The sequence below is a fragment of the Serinus canaria genome, chromosome 2 (assembly GCF_022539315.1).
Source record: "Serinus canaria isolate serCan28SL12 chromosome 2, serCan2020, whole genome shotgun sequence".
Taxonomy (NCBI): Eukaryota; Metazoa; Chordata; class Aves; order Passeriformes; family Fringillidae; genus Serinus; species Serinus canaria.
In genome coordinates, this window is record NC_066315.1 from 117,182,343 (window position 1) to 117,207,726 (window position 25,384).

At 45.5% G+C, this 25,384-nt stretch overlaps 1 protein-coding gene across 1 annotated transcript; it reads right to left on the reverse strand.

Annotated features, from left to right (window-relative positions):
* Window positions 1-820: 820 nt before the first annotated feature.
* CRH (corticotropin releasing hormone) lies at window positions 821-2,661 on the reverse strand. Its single transcript, XM_030232244.2, has 2 exons — window positions 2,336-2,661; window positions 821-1,802 (listed from the first exon to the last, which is right to left on the reverse strand). Exon 2 carries the CDS (start codon window positions 1,785-1,787, stop codon window positions 1,245-1,247), a length of 543 nt encoding a protein of 180 aa, XP_030088104.1. The 5' UTR covers window positions 1,788-1,802; window positions 2,336-2,661; the 3' UTR covers window positions 821-1,244.
* Window positions 2,662-25,384: the final 22,723 nt, after the last annotated feature.

The following is a 25,384-nucleotide window of genomic DNA, read 5'->3' on the forward strand; positions in this document are numbered from 1 at the left end:
AGAACGTTCCCTGGAAGACACTCCTGCGAGAGTTTTGGAGGCTGAACAGGCGAGCTCCGCTCAAAGCTTTGGAACTCGCACAGCCCAGAACGAGCGCCGCCCAGCCCCGCCACCGCATCGCCTCCGGCTGCTGGAGCAGCTTTTCCCTGGGATTTAGTTCGGGGTGAGGGATTTACTATTTTCTCCCAGTCGTCCTGGAGATTTCCCCCAGCTCCTCCCGAGAAGTTTCTCCACACCCACTGCAGCCTCCCTAGAAGTCCCTGGGAGGGACCCTGCTTGGGCACGGCCGTCGGGAACGGGGGAAGCCGAAGCAGGGAGGAACCTGCCCCTTTGGGGTGCGGGGAGGATGCGAAAACGCAAAAGAGATGCGGGAGCGCCTCACCGCTTTCCCACCGCTTCTCCCCGCCGATCCCGGCTACAGCGGCAGGAGCCAGGCAGCTCCCTCGGGGGGCTGCAGAGGTGGGATTCGGCAGCTCTGGGGGGCACCGATCTGCCCTCGACACCCCGTTCCCTGGAGCAGCCTGCGCCGAGGGCGGCGGCGGGGGCAGCCCCCGTCCGGGGCCGGCGGCGTCGGGGCGCGCCTGCGGGAGAGCCCGCGGAGACGGGGTTCCCCGGGCCGGGGGGGAAAACATCCCCGGGGGACATCCAGGGCTCCCCACGGCTCTGGGTGTCCACGGCCATGGGTGCCCCCCCGCCCCGGTAAGCGCTGAGGGAGGCGGAGCAGCCCTCAGGCGTCTAGGCAAGAAAGTCTATCAAGGCATCTTTACTTTGCAGCTTTTATTAAAAATATAAATATTAAACATTCTCTTACACAACCAAATCGACCGAGCGCTGAAAAGATGTTTTATTGTGAAAATGTTTACAGGAAAAAAAAGTTGATTGAAAGTAGCTTACAGAGATTCCCCCTCCCACCTCCCTGCCCCCAACAGAAAAGTTTTCTGTCTTCTTGGCACCATTTCTTCCAATGCTCACACATCCCTACGTAGCGATGGCACTAGAATAACTGGGAAATGGAGAAATAAATAAAGGTAAGGGAGGTTACAAACGACACTCGTGTTTCTGCACTTGGTACACGGTTGTGCATGCTAGTCAAGGGACAGAGGCTGTTCGGAGTACGCCCTTCTAGGTTTAAAGCTATATAAAAATAAAGAGATGACATCAGAGCAGCACTATGGTACATCGGACGGTGTAATTATTCTTGTGCTAACTGCGGAATCTCTTTGGCAAGGCGGGGAGGGGCCGTTTCACTTCCCGATTATCTCCATCAGTTTCCTGTTGCTGTGAGCTTGCTGCGCTAACTGCTCGGCTCGGGCCATCTCCAAGACTTCTCGCAGGAGGTGGAAAGTCAGATCCAGAGAAATAGGGGGCTCCTCGGATCGCTTCTCCCTCTCCACTGCCTCACCCTCGGCTTCTCCGTCCTCTCGGTTCCCCGGCGAGCGCTCGGGCAGCTGCTGCAGCTGTTGAATCGCCGCCCGGAAAAAGTTGCTGGCGGAGGCTTCGGGTTGTAGGTGGCTGGTGCTGCTGGAGGAGGCGGAGAAAGAGCCAGCGGGTCTCTTGTGAAGGTTGCCCAGGCGCAGGAAATATTCTTCTCCCATGCGGAGCAGGACGGGCAGAGTTTGCTGCTGCTGCTGCTGCTGCTGCTGCTGCTGTCGCTGCTGCTGGAAGAAATCTGGCTGGTGCAGAGCCCCAGGGGCAGGTGCCGGGCTCTTGCTGAGAGCTCTGCACTCCTGGCAGGGCAGGAGGGCGACCAGCAGGATTCCCGTGGAGACCAGCAGCGGGATCTTCATGATCGGGGCCCAAACCTGCGGGGGCAGACGGGGGACGGGGGGTGGGTTACAAAGCCGAGCCGCAGCGGCGGGGAGGGCAGAGGGCCGCCGGGGAGAGGGCGTCCCCGCCGCCGCTGTCCCGGTGCTGAAACGCGCCGCTCCGCGCCCCTCCGTTCCCCGCACAGCACCCCCGCCCGCGCTCAGCCCGGCCCGTCCACCCGCGCCGTCGCGGCGGCCGCTCCCCGCAGAACAACCCCGCGGAACAGCCCCGCGGGGCTGCTCCGATCTGCCCCGGCAGCGGCTCCCGGGGATCAGGCTGGGCTGAGCCCCTGCGTAGCGTCCACTCGTATTCGCGACCCGCGCCTCTTCACCCACACGGGGCGAGGGGGGAACGTGGGATGCCTATGGCGGGGAGGCTCTCCCCACGAGCTGTTCGAACGCCCGTTCCCCACCTCCCCGCTCCCTGTCCGGCCAAGACAGTTGCCCGCATCCCGCGGGACGCGGCGCTCAGCCCCGCTCAGCGCAGGGCACGGCATCCGCTGCGCGCCCGGGCGCGGCCGGGCACCTACCTGGGGGGGCAGCGGCGGCGGCAGGGCAGGGCGGGCGGCGGCGGGACTCGGCGGTGCCCGGCGTCCCTTCCTCTCGCTCTCCCTCGGAGCCGGCTCCTGGCTAACTTAGGATCAGATTTGGTACTAATCAGAGCCGGGGCGCGGGATTTTTATAGCTTAGACCCTCTCCTGGAATCACGCAGAACTTGCCTAATAAGCTGACGCTCTCCCTGACAGCCCGATTGCGTGCCCCGATCTACTGCTGAATAAATCATGGGGGCCCGTCGGAGCGGCGATGGGCCGAGTTTCGCTATCGCAACCCCAAATCTCACGTCCAATTATATCAACAGATATTTATCGCCTCTGCAGTGACGTCAGCCGGGCCGGGGGCCGGGGAGCAGGATGCCCCCCCCACCCCATTGACAAAAATACTTGAATGAGATTTCCTAGCGGGCGCGTACTATGAGAGGTCACTCCGGGGAAACTTTCCACTCACGGGCCAGCCCGCGGGGAGGGACCCGACCCGAGCGGGACCGGGGCTGCTATTCCGGGCAAGCTCCTCCATCCCCGGTCTTTCCCGGCCCCTCAGCCACCGCCGCCTCCGCGCCCGCCCGCACGGGGCGACTTGTGGCGGGTGGGCGCAGGAGGCTCCGCGGGGCGCGTGTTTTGCGTGGGTCCCGTCTTTGCTCCGCTCCCGGGGTCGGCCCGGGCCGGGGCCGCGCTCGCCCTGCGAAGCGGGCAGGGGCGCAGCCGAGCCCGCGGGGAAGAGGCAGAGCAGGTGCCAGTGCCGGGAGGGACCCGCGGCAGCGCTGGCACCGGAGCTGCCAGGGACCCCGCCGGCGGGACAGGGGCCGGAAAGGCCCCGGGGCTGGCGGGGAAGGCCGAGACAGCCGCCAGGGCCGCCTGGGAGCATCTGCCGGGGCAGGGAGCGTCGCTCGGGGGGCGCTGCTCTCCTTCTGCCCTGCCACCGCCGGCAGCGCCGCCTGTTCCTCCCGGCCCCGGCTCCCACTGCCGGCACCCGCTCCCGCGGTCTGGCCCAGGCTCCTCTCCACCGCTTTCCCACTGTTTGCGTGGAAGCAACAACTGCTGTTTTTTCCCCTTCTCGACTCCACTAGCTGATCTTCCCCACATCCTCAAGCCATGACCCTGTGCTTTCCCTGTCTGCCCTCCTCAGCTAAGGCCTTCCTCTCCAGCCTGTCCTAATCCCACGTGGAGTTTTTTTCAAAGCGTTCTCCCATGACCAGTATGTCTTTGGGCTCCAGACCATATTACATCAATGTCTCCATAGGTTTCTTGCCCTCTGATCTCTTCAAGAGAAAGTGCTGCCTATAGAAATAACTTCTGCCCAACATCCATTCCATGTGCAATGTGTGTTCTTCCATTTTTGCATCCCATTATCTTTGCCAATGTCTCTCAGTCCTCCACTGCCTCAGTTGAAACATCAATCATATCCTTCCCTTTAAATTGGAGAACTTTACAGAAAACCTGTTGGTTTTGTCTAGACAATAAACTCCTGGGGTCACACACTTGAGTGTCTCCCAATGTAGTGAGGAGTTGGGACAGAACAGGGGTCACATGATATTGATGCAAAGTGATAAATCTGAACTCCATTTCCTTAATAAAATAACAAAGTTAAAACCACTTAATGTATGAGGTTGGCCACAGCCCAGTTCTGAGCATCTCCTTAGGGATGCTCTAAACTTCAATTTTAGTTGTACCTAGCTCCAGCCTCAGATGCACTTTTTGCAAAGTGCCAAAGAATTAGATCTTGTGCATCATGAAGAAACAAACGGAAAAACAAGTAGTAGTACCAGAAATTTAGCTCTTCATTACCACTTTTTGCTCAGGCATTCATGAACTGAAATGTGTATTGCAGAACAGAATATATTGTGTAGCTAGTCACAGCAGCAGTTATTTGTATGCTTTTAAAGCATGTCAGCATGGCTTTCAGTGAGAACAAGAGGTTCAAAGAAAGGGGAGCTAAGTTCAATCAATTGAAGGAAAATGTAAGTGGTACTTATTAAACTCAAACCCTTCAGATGTGCTCTGGGGTGGGTTTTATCACAGTGTCTCCATTTTTAGGTTTAACATACTCTTTAAAAACACAAAAGCCTCTTAAAACAATGTGACCATAAATGTAAAGAAAGAAGAATTTTGATAAAAATATTTTTTTTGTGTGTTAGGGGTGAGATCTGGTCAAGACAGACCCGCATTTCTCCAAAAGATTGATGCCAGTGAGAAATGGCACAGGCTATGTTATGTTTTGAATAATTTACAATATTATTTAGGTCTCTTTAGGCAGACAGTTTTGTCCCTTGAAAAAATCCAGGTATAGCAAATGCAATGTAGAAGCAGGCTGAGGTTCTCAAGTTTTCACAAGAGCTGTACAACCTTCCAGCTTCTTCTCCTCCATTTTTTTCCTCATTCCTGGCTCTGAGCATGGTCTGCAATGTCTCACACAAGCTTGTTTCTAAGCCAACATGGTCTTATTACCCCACTTTCCTCACAGATCCTGAGTGATGTGTGAGAGGGCTTGCAGCAATGCAGGGAACACTGTGAGACGGTCGGATGTCTTGATAATGAGGAATATAAAAAATCACAGATACATAAACCAAAAAGGACTTCCCTCAGCACTTCAAATGCAGAACTGACTGCCTAGGAATATAAAAGTCCTTTCTCCAGAGTCACTAGCTTCTGAGTGAAATGTCAGCTGTCACTCCTGAAGGAGATTGCAACAGAAGAGGTCTTGGCTTCCCACCAGAGGGGTGAAAAAGGAAGGCAAGGAGGATATCAGGTACATCTGGATTAGAGATTTTTGTTTAGTGTTATAGTTTGAGATTAGCATACCCTTCATAAGAAAAGTGTTCATATTTGACTCACTCTGCAAACATCAAGAGCAAACAGAAATTTTAGTGAATCACAAAATAACATTGTCTAGAAATAAAAAGCACTATTGAGGCCCATTTCCTCTCCTCTGACTTGGGTTGAGTGCTCTTGCCCTTTAGCCTTGGTGATCTCAAACTCAGGCACCTACTGAAAAGCAATTACAGCTGCTCTGAGGTAGCTCAGGAAAGCAAAAGCATGCCCAGAGCATGATGCACCCGCTGCAATAGAGCACCTTCAGGCTTCTGGGGATGTTCACCTTGTTCCCTTGTCCATAAAGGGAGTGCAGACAGCCACCTTTGCCTGGCCACTGGATTCTTAGACAGCAATGTGAGGCGAGAAGAATCCCCTCCTCACTGAGTGACCACACAGAGAGAGCAGCCAGCTCTAAGTATGGTAATGCAGAGGAGGTGATGTTAAACTGAGGGTATGGCTCTTACCCCAGGTATTTCTGAAGATGTCCAGCTACAAACGTGGGAGGACACACACTAGATGTAGATCAACTTTCTACCACAGTGCACTATTTCATTACCACTTTGTCAGAAGGCAGTAAGGGTTTTTTCATTGGCGAGTTCAGCAAACATTTCCACGTCTCACAGTACCCCTTCATTCTTGATCCCTGTGATCAGACATGAATTCTTACAGTCTGACTATTTCAGGTGAACTCAGCTCATCTCACCCACTCTGAGATGCCAGCAATCATGCACTGACACAAGTGTACATCACACTTCCATTTCATCTTTTGGTAGTCTCGATACAAAGAAATCTGTATCTGATAGTTATAAATATTATGGGTTCTAGGACAGAACTGAGAGAAAAGGAAAAGAAAAATTCAGGGCATCTTACTCTGCCTGAAGGTGATCAAAAGAACAAAATACATTTGCCTATTATTCCACAGAAGACTGAATTTGCTAGAATTATCATAGAGAACCTCAATTAAAGTGAGTTATAAAAATCAATCTAAATAAATCAATGAAATACAAAAAAGTATGTTGTAGATCAGGACAAAGAATTAAACTGATAAGGATTTCAGCTATCTGCCCTTGCTCCTGACCCCAGAAGTCTTCAAAATTCTCTCCTTCACTTTTAATTTCTCTTTCATTTTTCAATCACCTTGCTCTGGGAAGGAAGTCACATGCTCCTGTCACAGAGATTTTCTGTGGTGCACCTCAGTCTTACAGCAGAGCTCCACCTATAACTTGTACCAGATTATCCTACAGTCCTGTGAAAGAGAGAGTAAAGCACCTTAAATTCCCAAACTTTCCAGTGAAGAAAACAGCATTAGAAGGTGAAGAAATTTATCAGGTATCTCTCCAGGAATTGTGGAAGAAGCCGGAGTGAATCTTGCATTATCTGAGACCAAGCTCATTAGCTCAACCAGAGGACTATTTTCATTTATAACTTCATATTCATACTCTTGATCCTAGATATCGGTTCACAAGTTATAACTGTTCCTCAGGAATATCCTCTTGGTTCCACCATGTCTGGGAGGAGCACAGCCGTTCCCAGGAGCTCACCCACGGGTGGATTTGCAGGGGTGGCTGACCCCCAGTTGAGCAGGGGCAGTGTGCACTGCTCAGGAATCCCAAGCATGGCCCTGCTGCCCCAGCCAGAGCCTTTTCCCTTTGCCCAAAGCCCTGCCTGCTCAGGGGGATATTCCCACCAGTGAGGGTCACACGAGGAGGAGCTGCTTCCATACCCTCTTGGACAACACCAAAAAGCACTTCTGGAGGCCTCACAGCATTGCTCTCTTCTTCTGAGCAGGGAAGGGACTTGGAGAAGCTGTGAGAAGCATGCGGGCAGGGAAGTGCTCTCTCTCCTCCTGACAGCCCTCATCCAGGGAGGCAACAGCTGACCTTTATATTTACCTCACAAGACTTGTCAGCTGCTATTCTTGCTCTCAAATAAGGGCTGGAGAAGGCTGCACAGGCCCGTGCATGAGCCCTCTCTGCTGTTAATGATCATGCTGCAGGAACTAATCTCACAGTTATTGGTAGCAACAAGGAAATCCATCAAACAGGCATGTCCCGGGAGTGCCGAGCAACTGGTATTCCTGGTTGTCTTGGTGTCTGGGTGCATTTGGCCATGAAAGAAATTTTGCTGGCTAGCTGAGTGCCCAATTTGTCTGTCTGTCCTTAGTGCAGAGTGAGGCAAGGACAAGGATTTGGGTTTGCATCTGGCATGCCTCTGAAACAAGCCACTGAGATAGCCAGGTTCACTTCAGTTCAGAGTGGCAGAGATAGGGACATGCACAGACAGGATGGACAGCAGGGAATGGCTGCAGTGAGCTAAGCAGGGAGGCTGAGCCAGGGGAGGGCAGGCACTGGGCACAGGGAAGAAGAGGAAACCAACGTGGACCTTCAAGGAAGGGCAGGGAGGGAATTTCACAGTGCCTCTCCCCAGGAATATCTCTGTCCCTGCAGGTTAGAGCCCAGAACTGACCCTGACCGTGGGCTGGGAGGGGAGCACAGAGCCCACAATGCCATTATGGATGGCTGCTGGCAGGCTTGTTCCAGGAAGTCTAGGAACTGTCCACAAAAGGCCAGGAGCAGATGAGAGTCTGTTTGCCCAGCTAGGATGTTCCTATGGGAAAAAACACAGGGCCAGAGATGGCTTCAGCCTTCAAACACACCACTGACACCAGGGACCCTGCCTTGATCTTATCATGTGCAGCACCAGGGGGCTCACCAGCCAGCAGTGTCAGCAGCAAGGTTTAGTGCATTTTGCTCTGATGTTGTAGCCATGTCATGAGCATGGGGGAACCAGGCAGCTGGGGTAATGGAATCTGAGCACTACTAGAAAATTCAAGAGAAATATTTGAGCACGACTGAGCTGTTGTGGCATTTTCCAGCATCCAGGCAGAAGAGATTTGAGCAAACTTCTGGATCTATGTTCTTTTCAATGGCCAACCCACTGTTCTCCTGTTGGAGAAGAAGGCAATGGAATAAATGTTTTTCTTCATCTTTCTCATCAGCCCCCTTTAGGCACTGGAAAGAGCCCTAAGGTTTCCCCAGAGCCTTCTCTTCTCCAGGCTGAACAACCCCAACTCTCTCAGCCTTTCCTCATAGGAGGAGTGCTCCAGTCTTAGATCATCTTAGGGACCCTCCTCTGGACTCACTCCAACAGGTCCCTGTCTTTCCTGTGCTGAGGACCCCAGAGCTGGATGCAGCAATGTAAAACACGTGATATATTCCCATGTAAGAGTATATACAGCATGGGAATGAGACTGAAAAATGAAAACTGACTGGAGGGGGAAAATGATCAGTGAAATCAAAGGACTTCTGTAATACCAAGGACAACTCCTGCCCTGGAATCTTGTAAGGACCAACTGTTGCTTAAAAAAAAAAAAATAAAAATTTCAAGCTTAAAGACATCATCCATCTATATCATCAGGGCAGAGAATCCCCAAATAAACACCAGAAGAACTGAGAATTAATCTTCATTAAAAATCTTATGATTTTGAAAACAGTCTCAATATCTGGGAGAAAAGGAGATGAGGGCAGAACAATTTGGAGTACTTGTGATGTTGCAACTGCATTCTCACTCCTTTCAAGTGAGGAAATATGGGAAGAAATACAAACACACCATCTATCTTGAATGGCTGGGCAACGAGCTATATATAGAACCTGCTCTGTCCTACTTAAGTTATGACTAATGCCAAACAATTAGAAATTCAGATGTCTGAATATTTGAAGTAGCAAACATCTCTAATGCACCATTTGTTGTTCATTAAAAAACAGAAGAATCAAAGTCTAGCTAAGCTCCAACAAGGCTGCACTTAACAGGTGCATGTTGCTGGAAGTGGAGCCCCATGAGACTAATTGCAAGGGATAATGAACAAGATGAGGCGTTTCTTGGAAAAAAAGATTGTTGTCTTTGTAATGACCATACTCATGCCAGAGAATGCAAATTCTTCAGGGAAGAGACTTTCCTTTTTGTACCATGCCTGCCTGGTGTCTAGCACAGCAGTGCCCTAGTCTGTGACTAGGAATCCTAAGTGCTACTGCAATTCAAGCAGTGCATTATAGTAAATAGTAGTATTAAATTAGCTGGGTACATGAAGTTGGTTTTCATCAGCATCTCTGGTGTACAGGATCAACAAACATTTCTCTAAGCCAGAGAAACAGTGGTTTTTATTTGAAAACACTTCATTTTTTGGAGAAGACAATGCTAATACAAAACTAGTTTACTCTTAGGATTTTGGCAGGATGTTTTTGTCTGGTCCTCCTAATTCAGGGCTGCAGTGTCTGGACTAGGTTTTGATACAGCCAAAATGAAAGACTGGGTGAAGTAATCAAAGTACAGAATAAAACCACAAATCTTGCCAGCCAATAAGTGAAGAAATTATGAGTCTCCACCGGACAAAATTCCCACATTTCTCAGCCATTCCCCATATCACTGTGGGTTGCTGTAATTGCAAAGCATGCACTTAATGAATTTATTCACTGGTGGTTTCCTTCATCTCTCTTCTGCTTTTTCATCATTACAGATGTCATGGCAGGGGCTATGGATGGCACTGCCACACATATGTCACCATATATTATTTTGTCAGTATCACAGGAAAATTTTAGTCTGAAGGGAAATACTGCCTTTATTCCTAACTCCTGATACTGGAAGAGCAAAGTCATGTGTCAATGAGGTATTGTAGTTGCCTCTTTACAACCAGGACTTTCCAAGAATCTTAGAAGCAAGTATATGTTTGGCCTGGGGATGTCATGAAGAACCCTTCTGTTCTATCCTCATGGACATGAAAATCTAGTAGGATAGATTATTAATATTTCTAAGCACTAAGGTTTTGACTTCTTCTGCACCAGAATACAGTGCTGCCAGTGGCTTGACATCAGGCCTGATATCAGGCTGCTTGACAGAAACAGATCTGAAACTGTTTTGCAAATACTACCACTGAAGTTAATGAATAGCCACATACAACTGATTTTGTTTAGCACTGAAATGCCTTCTGTTCTGAGATAGTCCAACACTACCCAGAAGCAAGGCCCACAGACTGGGCTAAAACTAGCACCAGGACACATCTGAATGCTGCATGCAAGCAAGGCTACAGAATGGGTGTGCTACAGGCAAGCCTAGCCCAGGCAATGGGCACAGAGATGCTTGGACTATCCAAGTTTGTTTCACACTGCTCTGACAATGCAGTTGCATCTCATGTAAGAGCCTTGCTGAAGGCTGGTGGCTCCTCAAGTGTCTGTGCAAGAGCATGTCCATGGGTTTGGAGCAGCAGAGGCTCAGCACTATCACTGTGTGCTGCTGTACATGCCCTGGTATCACCAGTAAAATTGAAACTTGGCTAAAACTACCTGGGTAAATGCCAAGAGCTCTTCGACACCCATCTCTGACATAACCTAGCTCATTGTAAAGGACAGAGAAAGGATGAAATCTTTGAGTAAGCTACTGAAGTGGAGAGTCACAGTTGCCTCTTCACAACAGTTGGCCTCAAGTCCACAGCTCCTCCTAGGATGCTTTCAAACGGGAGAAGATAGCTGCTAGCAGAGGAGCCAAAGCTTTTTTTAACCTTAAAAAATAACATCAGAACAGTAATCAGTAAATAAAGTCTAATTTTAGGCAAAACTTGAGTTGACAGTGTATCTTTTGAGTCAGCCACATATATGGGCATACAAAGGTTGGGAATGTCCCTATAAGGCTTTTCCAGTTCCTCCAGTGAAAGCTGTGTGAAAAATAATTTTAGAGGAGCCAAATTTAAGGTGTTAACAGTGACTGCCATTGACCTTTGAGTGTTGCTGTAAGACAGCAGCATGAATAATAATAATAAACTCCTTAAGGTTGCCTCTCTTCAGTTTTCAACTAGTATCTTGTCCCCAGGGAAGATTTAAAAAATTGGTGGCTCAACCAGACAGCTCATCTGAATCTCCAAGGGATGCCACCCCAGGACAAGGGCTCAGCAATGCCTCTGCCATGAGATTTGGACTCTGAGGGACCTGGAAACACATCCAGGAACAGGGTTGTCACAAAAGCACTCGGAGCTTAGTCAGGATTGCTCTCAGGCTTGAGACTGAAAAGGGTCTCTCTGCTGCTAGGGGAAGGAAAAGGATCCCTGGGCAAAGTGTTGGGAGTACATCTCAGTTCCTCATTTGCCCTATCTGTATTAGTGATCTTGAATGGGAAAAGGTACTGGTTTTGACTCAGAGGGGATGAAATTTTGCATCCTGAAATCTAGGGCTTTGACACTGACTGCAATTAAACTTTTTTTGGCCTCAAAGTGAAAAGCACACACTCTCCTCCTATTTGTCTTGGCAAAGCTTTTGGCAGAGCTGTGTGATGGAGGCTGGCTGACTGTTGCAGAATAGCAATGGGAAGGAGATGCCAGTAAGAAGAAACTGGTGAACTGGAAAATAAGGGCATCAGCAAATGAACTGGCTCCTAAATGACAACAGGTGATTGAACTGCATCCTTGTGTCTTTATCATGTCAGCAGGAACAATGCAGTAGGCACATATCTGTGACCCAAGATACCCAATTTCACCACTACAGTGACTGTGCCTAAAAGGCAGGATTTCTCTCTGGATCCTTTTGCTATTTCTAATAATGAATAAATCTCAAATTGAAGAAAGGAGTATGAAGTAACAGTGAGAGATTCACAACCAACCAACATTTCCAGCAGCACTCTATTTAGACCTAGAAGACACTCAAGGAGGTCCTCCAGGGAGCAAGGAAAGAAGTCATTTATCCACTCTGAGACAGTAGGAATTGTGAAAAGTGGGGTTTTTTGGTGTTGTAACTGGGTGCTATGTATCTTGCTGCAGACACATATTCTCCCTCCTTCAGCTGTTGAGTGACATATGAAGACAAACTTCTAATAAAAAATATGTCCTACAAACATGTTGGACATACAGACATACCTAAGGGGTAGGTATCCCAGTTTTGTACCCTCATAACAGGTCTTCACTTCAAAAAATGAGTTACATGATAATCCCTCAATAAATCCATTAAAGTCAGCACCAAGCAGAGTCAAATCTGCTGATGGAAAACAAGGCATTATCTGACTCTTCTTTTGTAGAGAAGGAAAATTAAAAAAAAGCTTGGGATCAAGGCCAGATTTTAAATCTTGAACACCATCCTGAAGTGCAGCCTTGTCTCTCTGCATGACTCTGCTTGAGATAACACACAGAGCTTGAGGCAGAGCTGCCTCATGCTCCAAAGAACCAATACCACAGCTTAAATATCTTTACACACTATCTCTCATTATGACTGGAGCCACAAGAAATAAGTTTCCCATCTACATATACTTCCATCACAGCACCCTAGAGGTCCTGTTCAGTTTGACTTCAGTCCTCCAAGATTTGGACATCATTGCTGCCAACTGCAGAGGAGTTGCAGACAACAGTTTGGTGAATCTCTTCACGGCCATTGACACCTGCTGATAACCTTCTTTTTGTTCAATAACAAAAACAAATTGTCTACTTATCCTTCAGGCTCCACTTATGGCTAGAGTGTAGCTTGAGACAGACCAAGATGTTTTCAAGAATCTAAACTGAAGTAAATCTCCCAGTGACTTCTTCCTTCTGACAACAAATGCTATGATATCATGACATGTATAATTCCTAGTGGTTTTGGAGAAATAAAGAAATATTTTGACAGCACAGTTTCAAATGGGGCACATACATATTTTGCACTCTAAATAACCTGGCCTTCTCCAATTTGCCAATTGCATCAGTATAATGCCACTCACTACCGAGGACACCAATCTCAGACTGCATCTGCCAGATGGATTTTCCCTTAGGAACTAGCCATAAGCGAGATGTGTCTTCAGTTGTGCCATGCTCCTGAGTGCTGAAGAAGTAACAACTATTGCAGTGCTTACCATATCTCACAGATACAGCACAGGTCTGTCATTCACTTGCCAGTGCCTTCCATCCAACATCTCTGTCTGCCTCCTACTCCATGTCCTAGGGCCTGATGTTGCAGCCCTGTGCCCAGGGGCTCTGATGGCAAACAGTCTGTGGCTTAGGGACTTGGCAATCCTGAGACAGGATTTGTGTTTAATACAATAGAATTTAAATGGGATAGTATAGGATTTTATTTTGTGAACCTGTCTGAGCAAAGATTGATTGAGAAGTGCTCGGTCTGTGAATGACATCTGCATTAAAAATCAACAAGCCCCATAACAGATCCTAACACGTAGTTGACTGTGATAGGAAAAAGAGAACTGCAGCTATACAACCCATCTCTAAAACTGGCAAGATCCCTTTTCTCCCAGGAAAGATGTCTTTTGCATCTGACATTGCTGCCCTTACACTGAAAAACGAAGGAATTGATTTTATAACTGACTGTAGAAGCCCTGATTCTTCACAATATAAACAATACAAACAACCATCCACAGCTCAGCTTTCCAATGGAAATACCAGAAATTCCAACAGTGCTTTGTAAGGCTGGTAGGTTACTTGCTTTGTGCCTCTAGCTAAGGAAATAACATTTCTTCAAAAAGAGAAGAATTTAATGACTTTTATCCAAAAAAGGGGCTAAGCTTTGTGATTTCCCCTTATTCATTTATTTGGCTGGAATCTTCCCATACCTACAGGTGGGAGCCAAGAGGTGGTGCTAGAACTCAGCTGTCTTGTACCCAGCAAACATCTATTCCGCCTGGTTTTCAGGTAAAAGATGGCTGGATTTCTTGTGCTTTACTCCCTCTCAGCTCTCTGTGCTTTTAGGAAGACTATAACCTGTTTTGTAGTTTTAGGAGCTAGCTATTCTGGAAAGCAATCACCCTCAATTCTTCCTGCTCATTTTCTTAAAGTTCTTGGAAACTGTACATCCAGAAGCAGTCATTATCAATATAATGAGAACACCCACCTCAAATGCAAATATTCATGAGTTAATCTCATCCCCTGGGCCCTAGGCTGAGCACTAGAGCCACACACTACCAAATATGCTTGAGTCAAAAAATGCTTAAAACTGACACCAGGCCTTTCATCAGTGACAATGTCCTACTTCAGGGATGAAGCACCAGAAGCTCTTTCAGTGACACTGAATTGCATTGTATTTCAGGTTAAGGACCTTGAGTAAGAACAAGGCCAGAGTTACAGCATCACTGAAAGGAGCATCTGCCATGGCTGAGGCTCTTCTTGACCTGCTGGTGAACGGCTGAACTGAGGAGTCAATCCTCTCAGAATTGTTCCCTCTGTGCACCACCCTCAAAAGGAAACTTCCATGCTGGGGTGGAAATTTGAGCAATGATAGGAAGAGCAGGTACATCTTGGCTGAGAGAAACCCAGAATGAGGTTTCAGGGGTAGGTTTGCAGCACAGACCTCTCCCAATCAAACAGAGAGACCACCAGAGCAGTGAATAGCCATTTTCATGATCAACTAACAGTACTTATGACTTGTTACCTTTAGCAACTGATTTTAAAAGGCCTCCAAAAGAACCCTCCTCTTGCAGCTTGCGGTGCATTTTCCGTATTGAACTCCATTAAAATCTGGGCAATTGCACCTCCTTCATCAACTTTAATCTATGAAAATCGACCACAAAGGACTGTTAATTCTGAATCAACAAGAGGTAGCTAATAAAATGTAGTATCATGGTCAATGGTCAGGTAATTTCTTTAAGAGCTCCTAAACAATTAGGTGTTAGAACACTTGAAGTGAAATTTTCATAAGCTGCTCATGAATAAGCCTGGTTTCATTTCATCAGAAAAAGAGCATACTGAGATAAAAAATTGAAATGCTAGGACATTACATAGTTTATCATTGTTATAGTCTTATATCATGCATACAATGTTGCATTGTTATGCACTTCGCCCCATTTTCTTTGGGACAAATGGCCACCTTCCATTTTGGGATAAATGTAAGCATCCATTGTAGTACTCTAGGGAATCAGACAATAAGCAGTGCTATTTTCTGTCTCCAAAATGTTCACCAACAATGCCATATACCAGTATAACAAGCAGGGGAAGTTGATTGGACATTGGTTTTGGAAGGCTGTCCTTCTGAAAGAGGCTGAGAAGACTAAAGCTGCTCAGAAAGAAAAGCAGAAAAGCTCATGCCATGATCAGAGCAAGCTCTGGGCACACAGCTCCAAGTACTGCAAATCTGACCTGGCGCCTGCCAGTATTGGATCAAAAGTGCTGCAGCCACCTGGTGCAAAGTGCTGCTGGATCAAAATGCTTCAAAAGCAAGTTAATTTTGTACCAGCGGGGTTTGTGCTGCTCTGGGTATCATCTGTTCCCCCAAAAGCTGGCACAGAAGATGGAGGCAGTATAAATACCAAGGCACGTGATGCGAGTAATTTGACAGAAATGGGAGCGTATATTCATGCTCCAGCTGGATCAGTGGGTGATCTGGTGGTGAGCAGTTCTACCAGCAATGAATGTGGCATCACCACCAAAAAAGAGAGGGGGCTTTCAGACTGAGAACTGCCTGAAAAAGGAGTCCAAAGTACGAACAATTATCCTTTGTCGCTTTGTTCTTTCACCAAGGTTTTGACAAAGAGACACCATTTTGTCAGCTTTTATCTTTCATGTGCTATGGACACTTGTCCAAATGGGGAACAATGGTACATTTAGACTACAACAGAATATTTTGCTTAAAATAACCCATTTGGCAAAACATACCCAAGTTTCACAATAAAACAGCGGTAGCCTAGTTCTTTAGTATTTTTAATTAACTGAGAAGACTAATGCATTTCAAATAAGACACAAAACAACAGATAAAGTGTTTTGAGCTCTCATGGTTCTGCCCTCCACCAAAGAACATATGACTAAACTAAGTCACAAGATTAGGAGAATATTTCTTTCCTTTTTTCCCCCTAAATTAATTCTGTTACTGAGCTATGTCTGAAAGGCCGCGTATATATATATATATATATATATATATATATACCTGAGCTACCATTTTCAGGTGAGTTCTTAACTAGCAATTGATGCATGCTTGCTTATACAGGATCACAAGAACCACCCGCTTCAGGGGTGATCTAGGGAAAATTTTGTAGTTCCTGGGCTTTCTGCTCACCATGTGTTTTTTGAGAAGTTTAATTTTCTTTTTGAGGACAGTCACTTCCACTCTTGTGTAAGGAATAGGAGATAGATTAAGGCTAAGACTTAGAAGACCCATGCTCCTTTCCTCTCTGGTCCTGTTGTCCTCAGTGACTATGAGCAAGGCATGTACTATTTCAGTGCTTGACTTACCTAAACCTGAAATATTCCTTCTGAAGATGCTTACTGTGAAAAATAGAGGGTAAATAGATGTGCCTGTCCCAGAAACCCTGTGACCCTCTGTGAGATACACGTGGCCTGTCCCTCCCTAGGTCCTCTCAGCCGTGCCTGTCCCTCAGCGCTGTGATCTCTCCTCGCCTTCTACCAGGTTTTTCTGAGCTCACAGATGGATGTCTCAGTAGAATGCCTCTAATCAGGCACAATATTTTGCATGTAGTTAATCATTCATATGGGACTCTACTTTTCAAACAGTTCAGATTTTCCTAATTAATGTTTTGCATCATGATCGTATTTACAGTAATTGGGACTGATATTTGAAGTACAGTAAAAGCTGTCATCTCATTCCCTCCTAAAGAGCCCAATTACCTTCATTTGTTAGCAAATTCATACTAATATTTGGGTTTATTACACTTGACAACATAAAGCCAGCTCCTTCTCTCACACAGTTCATCAGAGTAACATCAGCCTAGACATAAAAGATGCTGCACACCCAGTCTTGAAGGGTAGAGTTGGCAATGCCATCCTGACGTAGATCTTGACAGCAAAATCAATCCAAAAGTGTATCCAGAAGAAGAATTTCCCTCGTGCCCATGTTAGTTGTCAGCCCATCACTACTGAGGAAGATGACAGCTTTTGTAATTAGACATTTCTCTGACGTTCACATGCTGCAGGAGACAGCCCATGCCCAGGTTCCCTCAGCCCAGCTTCCACCTAATTCCTCCTGCCTGGTGTTTTCAATTAGCACCTCTACAGCCAGCCAAGAGGAAATATTAGGCACAGAAACTGGGTCAAAAGTCAGGACATGTGAACCAAAGCATTAGTCTTTTCGGGTTCTCACATGTCTGGATTATGGTCCTAAAGGACAGCTGTGGAGTGGCCCATGCAACTCATGTCACTGAAAGCCATAGCTGCTACTGCATCCAAAAGTTAATTTTGTGAAGGGGTATTAAAATGCATCTGTGAATTAATCTGTGTCACTTAGCCATAGACACCTCAGCAAGGTGTTCACAAGAGTGTTGTGTGGGTGCTTCGGAGCAAGTCAGCCATTCCTCAGATGGGAAAGGAGATGGAAGAGTGCCATGCCTGCTTCTCATTCTGGGAAGTCCTATTTCAGCTACTGATTATTACCTAATAACCTAATCAGCAGTAACAGCAATATTTGGCACTTATAAACACTTTAAATTCAAAAAGCTACAGAAGCGGATTAGGTGGAAAATTAATCCCTAACTAATTAGCAAAGGAAACAAGGAATAACAATATTTTAGGATCAGAAAACAGAGCTACAGAATCAAGGTCAGATCACTAGAGCACAACCATTCATTTGTTTTGATGTTCTGTAGGGAAACAGGTGTTTTTCAGCAGGGAAATAAGGTAAGCTATGATTTTAACAGATGTTAGTGGGTCAAGGTCAGACCTAGGAAGATGCTTTGAGTTGCCTAATTAATAAACATTTAAATACCAAGAAAAAAACTCTGTAGATCATAGTCACCCCAGCTACATCAGAAGTTTAAAAAGGGCTTCTTACAATGTGTTAGTGAGCACCTCCCTGCCTGGGGTAAACGAGATGTGAATGAGAAACAGAAATCAGCAGGTCTCACCCTTCCCACCCACCTACTAAGAAAACCAAATTTCTTTCTGCATGAAATTTCATCACAAAGTTTTCCAACTGAAATCAGTTCCATGATTCAACAGTTCAATAAGCAGAAACCCCTCTCTCAATCTCTCTCTCTCTCTTCTTGGTAATTTTCCCAAGAGTTTCCTCCAACTGTTTTAGCTCTTAATTTATATATCTCTCTTTTCTTCTCTTTTTTTTTCCTACAAGCAACTTCTTCCCCAAGCACCTATCTACAATTGAATCCTACTCTAAATTCATGTCAAGATCAGCTTATGTATTCATTGCTGAATGAATTTCAAATATGTGCTCCTTGTGTTCTTTCCCTAACAGGATAGAGAGGCCTCTTGAGTTGCTTTAAATGTCTCATTACAAATGCTTCATTAGAAACTACGTCACAGATTGTGTCAATCTGGTCCACACTTTCATGCCAAAAAGTAAAGACTTTCAAGCTGTGCCTTTCTTACCATTAAGTTTCCAATCTGTTTTTAGAATCTCAATCAGTTCTTTAAGGAATGCAAATGTTACTTCTCCCTTTAGTGCTGAAACTAGCCATTGGGAAATGCACATGCATAATGCTTTCCTGTTCCTGCATGTATTGAAACAATAATCAATGCTGGAAGGGCAGGCTACCCCTGCCTGTTTTCCAAAGGACACACAGACCTCCTTCACTCTCAGGGACAGATCGCCTCCTCCCTATTGTCTGAAGAGAAATAATTCAGTTGTAATCAATATTTTGTGTGACAAGAGTTTAATCAATATCAGTGTGAGAAGCTGAAGACCATTGGGGCTGAAGTTGAAGTTATGATAATATGAGTCAAGTTTCTTTGGGTCTGCTTTTCCCCTCAGCCAGACGTGGCTTACACCACCATAAATGTCCTTGTCTCAAGGGACTACTCTTAGCTGCCACTTTCTGCATAGAAACAACTTGGTTCCATTATTGATTCCTACACACTCAGCAGCCCTACCTGCTTTACAGGCACTGTGAACCTCAGTTTTGTCAGAAATGCTTACTCTGCTCTCTAATACCTGAATGGTTGAGGCCTTCTCCTTCTGGGCTTTCTAATCCATGTGGTGAAAGAGAGTTTTTTTCTTTTCCTTGCTGCTGCTGCTAATTCAGCCTCAGAAACTGAATTTAAAACTCCTATTTGGTATGAAACCATAAAGAACTTGTACAGAAAAGTGTTCTCAGGCAGATTATTGGCAGTTAAAATAGAGGCAAGCAGTGGAAGTGTGAGATGGAAAACTCAGTACCTTGGCTATTGAAAGCTCAATCCAACTGAAAATGGAAGGTAGAATATACAAAATACACCACAAATTATTCCTTGTTGACCATGGTGGAGCAGAAGGTGGGTAGGTCACCTGTGGTGCTGGCAGCTGTGCATCCACACAGCCTCACCTGTCTGATGGTCCTGGCTGAGAAACACCCCACCATTGTCTTGCATCAAGGTAGGATCAGAGACTCCGCAGCCTCTCACGTTAATCTTTCCTTACCATCACCGAGGTTTCCTAAGACCTAACCACAACATCAACACAGCCCAGTTTTCATCCTATCAAAACATTACCTGCAGACTGTGACTGTGTTTCATTTGGTCTTCTTTGTATTAACCCCTCTAGATTGCTTTCATCTACCCACAGACACGTTGTTTCCTAGGACTGCATCCCCCATACCATTCTCCTCTAGACTCTACATCTCTTTTGCAGGATGGTGGACATGAGACTGGACACAAGATTAAAGTGATGCCTTATCATGAGTGAGTAAAACACTCCCTGTCACACACCCCCTGCTTTTTTTAATTCAAAAAAATGTCACACAAGTTCCGTAGAGATCTGTGGCAATTCCTAGGCTTCTTTCAGTAGATATATGCCTACTGAAGACTCTCATTTTAGGTTTGTGTCTTTTTCTTCCTAAAAATAAAATTTTGCTTATTGAGCTGTAGCTTTTTAGTCCGGTGTGGGGCTTTGTAAAAAATTTTGTTAAGAATACTTCAGTCCTCTGTCATTCTCACTGCCCCTCCCAGACAGGAGTCATATGCAGGTTTAACAGGTATTCTCTATTCCATCATCCAAACCACTAATGAAATATATAATATCAAGCCCAAGTTATAAGTCCTTGAATGCATCTGCTCATTTGGAAAGGTAATCATAAAATCTCTCTAAACAAGATTTTTAAAACCAGGTTTACACTGTCTGTGTTTCATTTTCATTTAGAGCAATCTTCTTCAAACAATAAAACTTATTCAAGAAGAACCAGTCAAGCCTTCTGAAAAATAAAATAAAACAAAATAAAAATCCATGGACCATCTTGTGCAACGACACCACCTGAGATTTAGGTGTGGTGAAAACTAGGTGAAAGCTTTTTTGTCCTCCTTCCTCGTGTTGCCTTCCCAACAAACAAGGAGTGTGCACACACTTCTTTTTAACTGTTGTTAGCATCCATTTTGCAACTCACCTCTGGTAGGTTACAAAAGGCTAGAGATCAGTCCACAGACTACCAGAAAGAAACTTGCACTAGACCAAGTTCCTCTGCAATGCTTAAGACAAACACCCCTGAGAGAGTATTAAAAATCTGTTGGAGTCAAGTTTCATCTATTGTTTCTTGATTAACTCCGTCTCTATGTTCTGGAGAAAAGGGAGATTTCATACATGTTGTGTCCCAACATCACAGTACTTTGGCTAAGAGGCCAAAGGATCCTGACAACTGTATGCTTTTTAAGTTTGCATGATTTCAGGGATTGTTAGGGAATAAACCACAGTGGCCCAAAGAATGGTGTTATTTGCCAAGTGCTGGAAACTGTTTGTAGGAAGGTGGTGTTCCCAAAGACAGGCACAATGCCCTGCATTGCTCTCAAGACCAATCTCCTACAACATCCAAAGCTGAGGCGTGCCTCTCCATGCTGTGGCAATGGCTGTCCATGCCCATCTCACTTGCAGAGATTAAGGTTATCACAGATGCTCAGCCCCTCAAGCCTTCAGCAGACACATCACCTTCTTTGGCTGGAAGAGTTAACCCCAATCTTGTGACACAGATTACATATTATGTTATGCACCATTCTGTCACAGATGTTTTAACACTTCTGCGTGCCTGACATGAGTAGGAGGTTCCTCAAGGGAAGCTGTAACCACAAATTCATTACATTTAATCTTCAAGGAGAGGCCATGCAATGTCTAATTAGATTTTCCTCATTTCTTCCTCACATTGGCCAGTTGGAATGTTATGAAGTTTCATAAGATCTTAACCGAAGGGAAGGACTGTTTTCTGTTGGTGTTGTTGTGCTTCCCAGCTGACTAAATGTCAATTAAGTAGTGGAAGAAATTTAATTGAGTTGTGCTGAGTTCTCCAGTGACTAACAAGTCTGCTCCTGAGGTCTGGAAGAAAACATTATATCACCTGCCATGTGTGTCATCCTGAGGATGAGGCAGCAGAGCTGAAGGAGCACTGGAACGTGTGCAACCGAATTTTTTCCTTTCCAGATGAGGCCTAGGCAGTATAGTCCATGCATGCAGTGTCTTAAAGAGAACAGGGTAGTAAAGGTCTCCAAATCAACACATGCATATCTCATCACAGAGACAAGACTGCTGACATTCACAAGACCGCAAGCTTGAGCACAGGTTTTTGAACATAGCGGTTTAGATGCTGTGTTGAGGGTCTGTAGCCCCTGGGATGGGGTGTACTGAGCACGTTTGGGAACTGGCAGCACTCCACACTCTATACCCACATCTGCTCACCTTGCTGACAGCTGGCACCGGAGGAATACCTGGGTCACACAAATCCCAGTCTGAACAGAGACACACTCTTTTTATCATGAAAGCAGGCATCCATTGTCCTAGACTGACTATCCAAGATCAAGGCTCTCCAATTCTGAGTGCTCTCAAAACAGGACTCTGTGTATTTCTAGGAGGTCTTTCATTAGACACGTTGCTGAATTCAGCTTAGAGGTGATGATGATCTGCATGTCCTGCACCTGCATGTGATCACAAAGGGTTTCAAGCTAGATGATCTAAAGGTATTTTCTGGCTTTAAATCTTCAAACCTGTTTTCCTATCATCTTCATTAACCCACCTTCATTCTCCATTTTCACATCCATCTTGATAATTTTTTTGCCCTTGATGGTACCGAGTCAGCTGCACCATAAATGTTTTCAGCCAAATGCTCATAAGTGTGTGACCACTAAAGAGTCTTTTTGAACTCACTGCCATGGTTAATTCAGAATTTGTTTGTGTTTAAGAAGTAATGTATGGATGCACAGAATTTTTGAATGACTCATCTAATTCTTTGAGTAGGTGGATTGTATGCCTTCACGCAGTAAAAGTATACTTTAATCTCAGCCACCCAATTCTTTTCATCTTCAAAGGAAGAACGACACAATCCAGCAGTGCCATTGACTGCTGTTTGAATTTATGAAGAAGAGCTCTAGTCCTGCACCTATGTCATAAAACAGACCTTCAATTATCCTAGAGCTTACCAACATGCCTTCACACTTATTCAGTTTTTCTCTGTCTCCAAGAAACTGGTTTAGGCCATGGAGCAATTCAAGCCGGTTTTGAATTCTGCAGGTCTCCATGTGCCTCTAGGGCTGCAGGAGCTGGTAAAGCCAATGCCTGTAATATAATTTCTTCACTCTCCTCTTTTCCCAGGCTCAGACTCTTGTCTTCCCAGCACTGACAGGTTGGAATCTGACTCCACTTAACAGCACCCACTCAGAATAAGAGCTCGAGGTGCATGTACACGTGCAGCTGCTCCTGTCTTGGGATCACAAAATTGGAGGCTAACATGCAGCAAATATTTATGGGCAGTCAAGACCTAGAAGAAATCAAATGCAAAGTTTCCTGTTTCCTGTGTATGGCCATCAGATAGTCAAAACCTACTGGTAATGAAAAATTCAATTATGCCTCTTTATTTAGATAGGCAAAATATGGAGATGGATGTTTTCTCTTCAGTCCCACTTGGTGCACGGTGGTAGCCTCTGCTGTGTACTGCTTAAACCTTTCTACTACAATTGAATAAAGTCCACATTCAGAAACGGGACATGTTGACTCCTGTGTTTAGGTTTCATTTGAGCTGCCTTGTCCACCTGACCCACCAGCTGCTCCATATGCCAGCATGCACGCCTGATTAAAAAATCAAAAGTCTTCCAGTAAATTTGCAGACAAAACAGAATAGATGCAGTAGTTCCCAGTCTGTGTTCCCAATTTGGCTGAGTGTCAGGCTGTCTAAGCATGTTTCTTAAAGCAAGAATGAAGGTGCTGTCTCCATCAGATTTGTTGGAGAGAGTCTTTAATAACTGTCCTTAATCTGGGATACATTACACAAAACCAGCAACCCCAGCTTTAAAAAATAAATCATAAAGAGTAAGAAAGCAGTATTAAATCAGCTAAATCAGTGCAGCACAGGTAAATACAAGCCCTACATGCAGCTTTTGACTCATTTATAATTAGTTAATTCCCTAAAATTAAAGAAAAATGAACTGCCTGATTGACTTTATAATCCAGGGGCCACAAATTGCCCTTGTTAATAGAAGACCTGCTGGTTTGGATAATAGAGAGAATTGCTAATTTGCTTGCTATTCACTATGCTATAATTTTTCCTCTGAACTGAATTGTTAAAAATAAACTTTTTTTTTTCCTTCCCAAATAGGAAAAAAAGAGTGAATTTATTACCAAAACGTCTTGTGGGGAAAGTAAAATTTAGAACTTAGACTAGTTGCACAAAATGCTTTATAAATATTTCAAGGAGCTAGCTTCCCCTTTCTTTTAAATATGGATAGGAGTAGGGAACAAACAGAAACAGAGGTTTGGGATGGAGCGTTATTCATGAAGCCTGATGGGCTTCTGAAAAGGAGTGAATGTATTCTGCTTGTGATTTCACCTTTCTTGACTCTGTAACCTGGCTTTATAAAACTACAAAGCCCATGGTAGGCTGACTGGTCAGACGGGAACCTGTTGGTTACTCAGTCTGTAGCCCAAGAACTCCCTGCCTCCTGGCCAGATGTGCCTGCACTGGTCCTTCCTCACCTACAAACTGGGGTACAGCTCTGGCTGCTGCCCCTGGGCATGGGCCCAGGTGGTTTCCCACTGAGCCCGTGCTGTATGAACACATCTGTTTGTTAACACATAAATCATTTCAATGCAGTACGCAATGCTGGCGTGCACTGCCCAGTGAGCAGAGGAGACCAGTCCCACTCTCATCCTCGGCCTCCCCACCAGCTGTGCCACAGCCTGCTGGGCCCTGTGCCCCTGCAGAGCCTGGCTTTCCCTTTCTGCACCTTTTCTGATTTAGCTTCAGCCAACGTGGATGTCATAAGAGTGAAACAGAAGGAGAACACCATCTCCTCGTCTCAGCAAGCAGGAGGCAGCTGGGAGCCCAGGAAAGCCACTCACCTCCCGCGGGAAACACGTGCCTGCCCGAGTTCAGCCCAGGACACACCAGAGGCAGGCTCAGGCTGAGATGGCTGACAGGCAGAAAGGTTCTCCCATGAGCTGGTCCTTCAAGGGGCTCTACTGAAGGGGTATTTCGGGCTCTGGGATATGTTTCCATAACTCCCTTGCACCAAACTCTCTCTGAACTAATGCGCCAGAATAGAAGCAAAGAACGTGCGTGGATTGTGTGCAATAAACCCCCAAAACTTGGCCAGACCAGAGGTTTGGATAAAAGCCTGGATCTGGGATCTGGGCACACTTTGCAGTGTATATACAGTATATGTCAAGAGTGACATTTTAGAAGAGCTTAGGAGAAGAAGAAATGATGACTTGCATCTCCCTGAACATAGCTCCAATGGCACTACTAGAAAAGAGCAATCAGCCCTTTTTAACCACACTTGTTCTCACAGAAGAGTCAGGAAATTAAAGATTTTATTTTTTTTTTTTAGTCAACGAGATCAAATGAATTTTGGTCCCACACTTCAAAAAACCTGGCAATTTTACCAAACAATGAAGATTTTCTATAGGAGAGGACAATTAATTACTCCAAAGAGGCTGCTAAATGCTAATAAGCACAGAACTTAGAGATAACAATTTTCATCTGACAAGCATTTCCATTAAGAGATGCTGTGTTAAGGAATATTTAGAAATCCTGAGTGAAATTTTTAAATATAAATATAATAATGCTGTATTGTTGGATAGACTCACGACACAGGCACAGTACATAATTTTGTTGTCACAGCGCAAGTAAAGACGAAAAAATATTGCATCAATGCAACACAACTGAGAGAAAAAAGATCTGCAGTGGTTTATCTAGATGAGTAATTAGAAACAGTTAATTACCACATACAGAAACTAATCTATAACATGCATGCAGCAGGGCAGGCCTGGACTCAAGTAAAGACAAATGTTGTCCAGACTTTTGAGCAGATCTGGTCAAAGATTTATCAGAATGCAACATTGTAAAATGGATTCC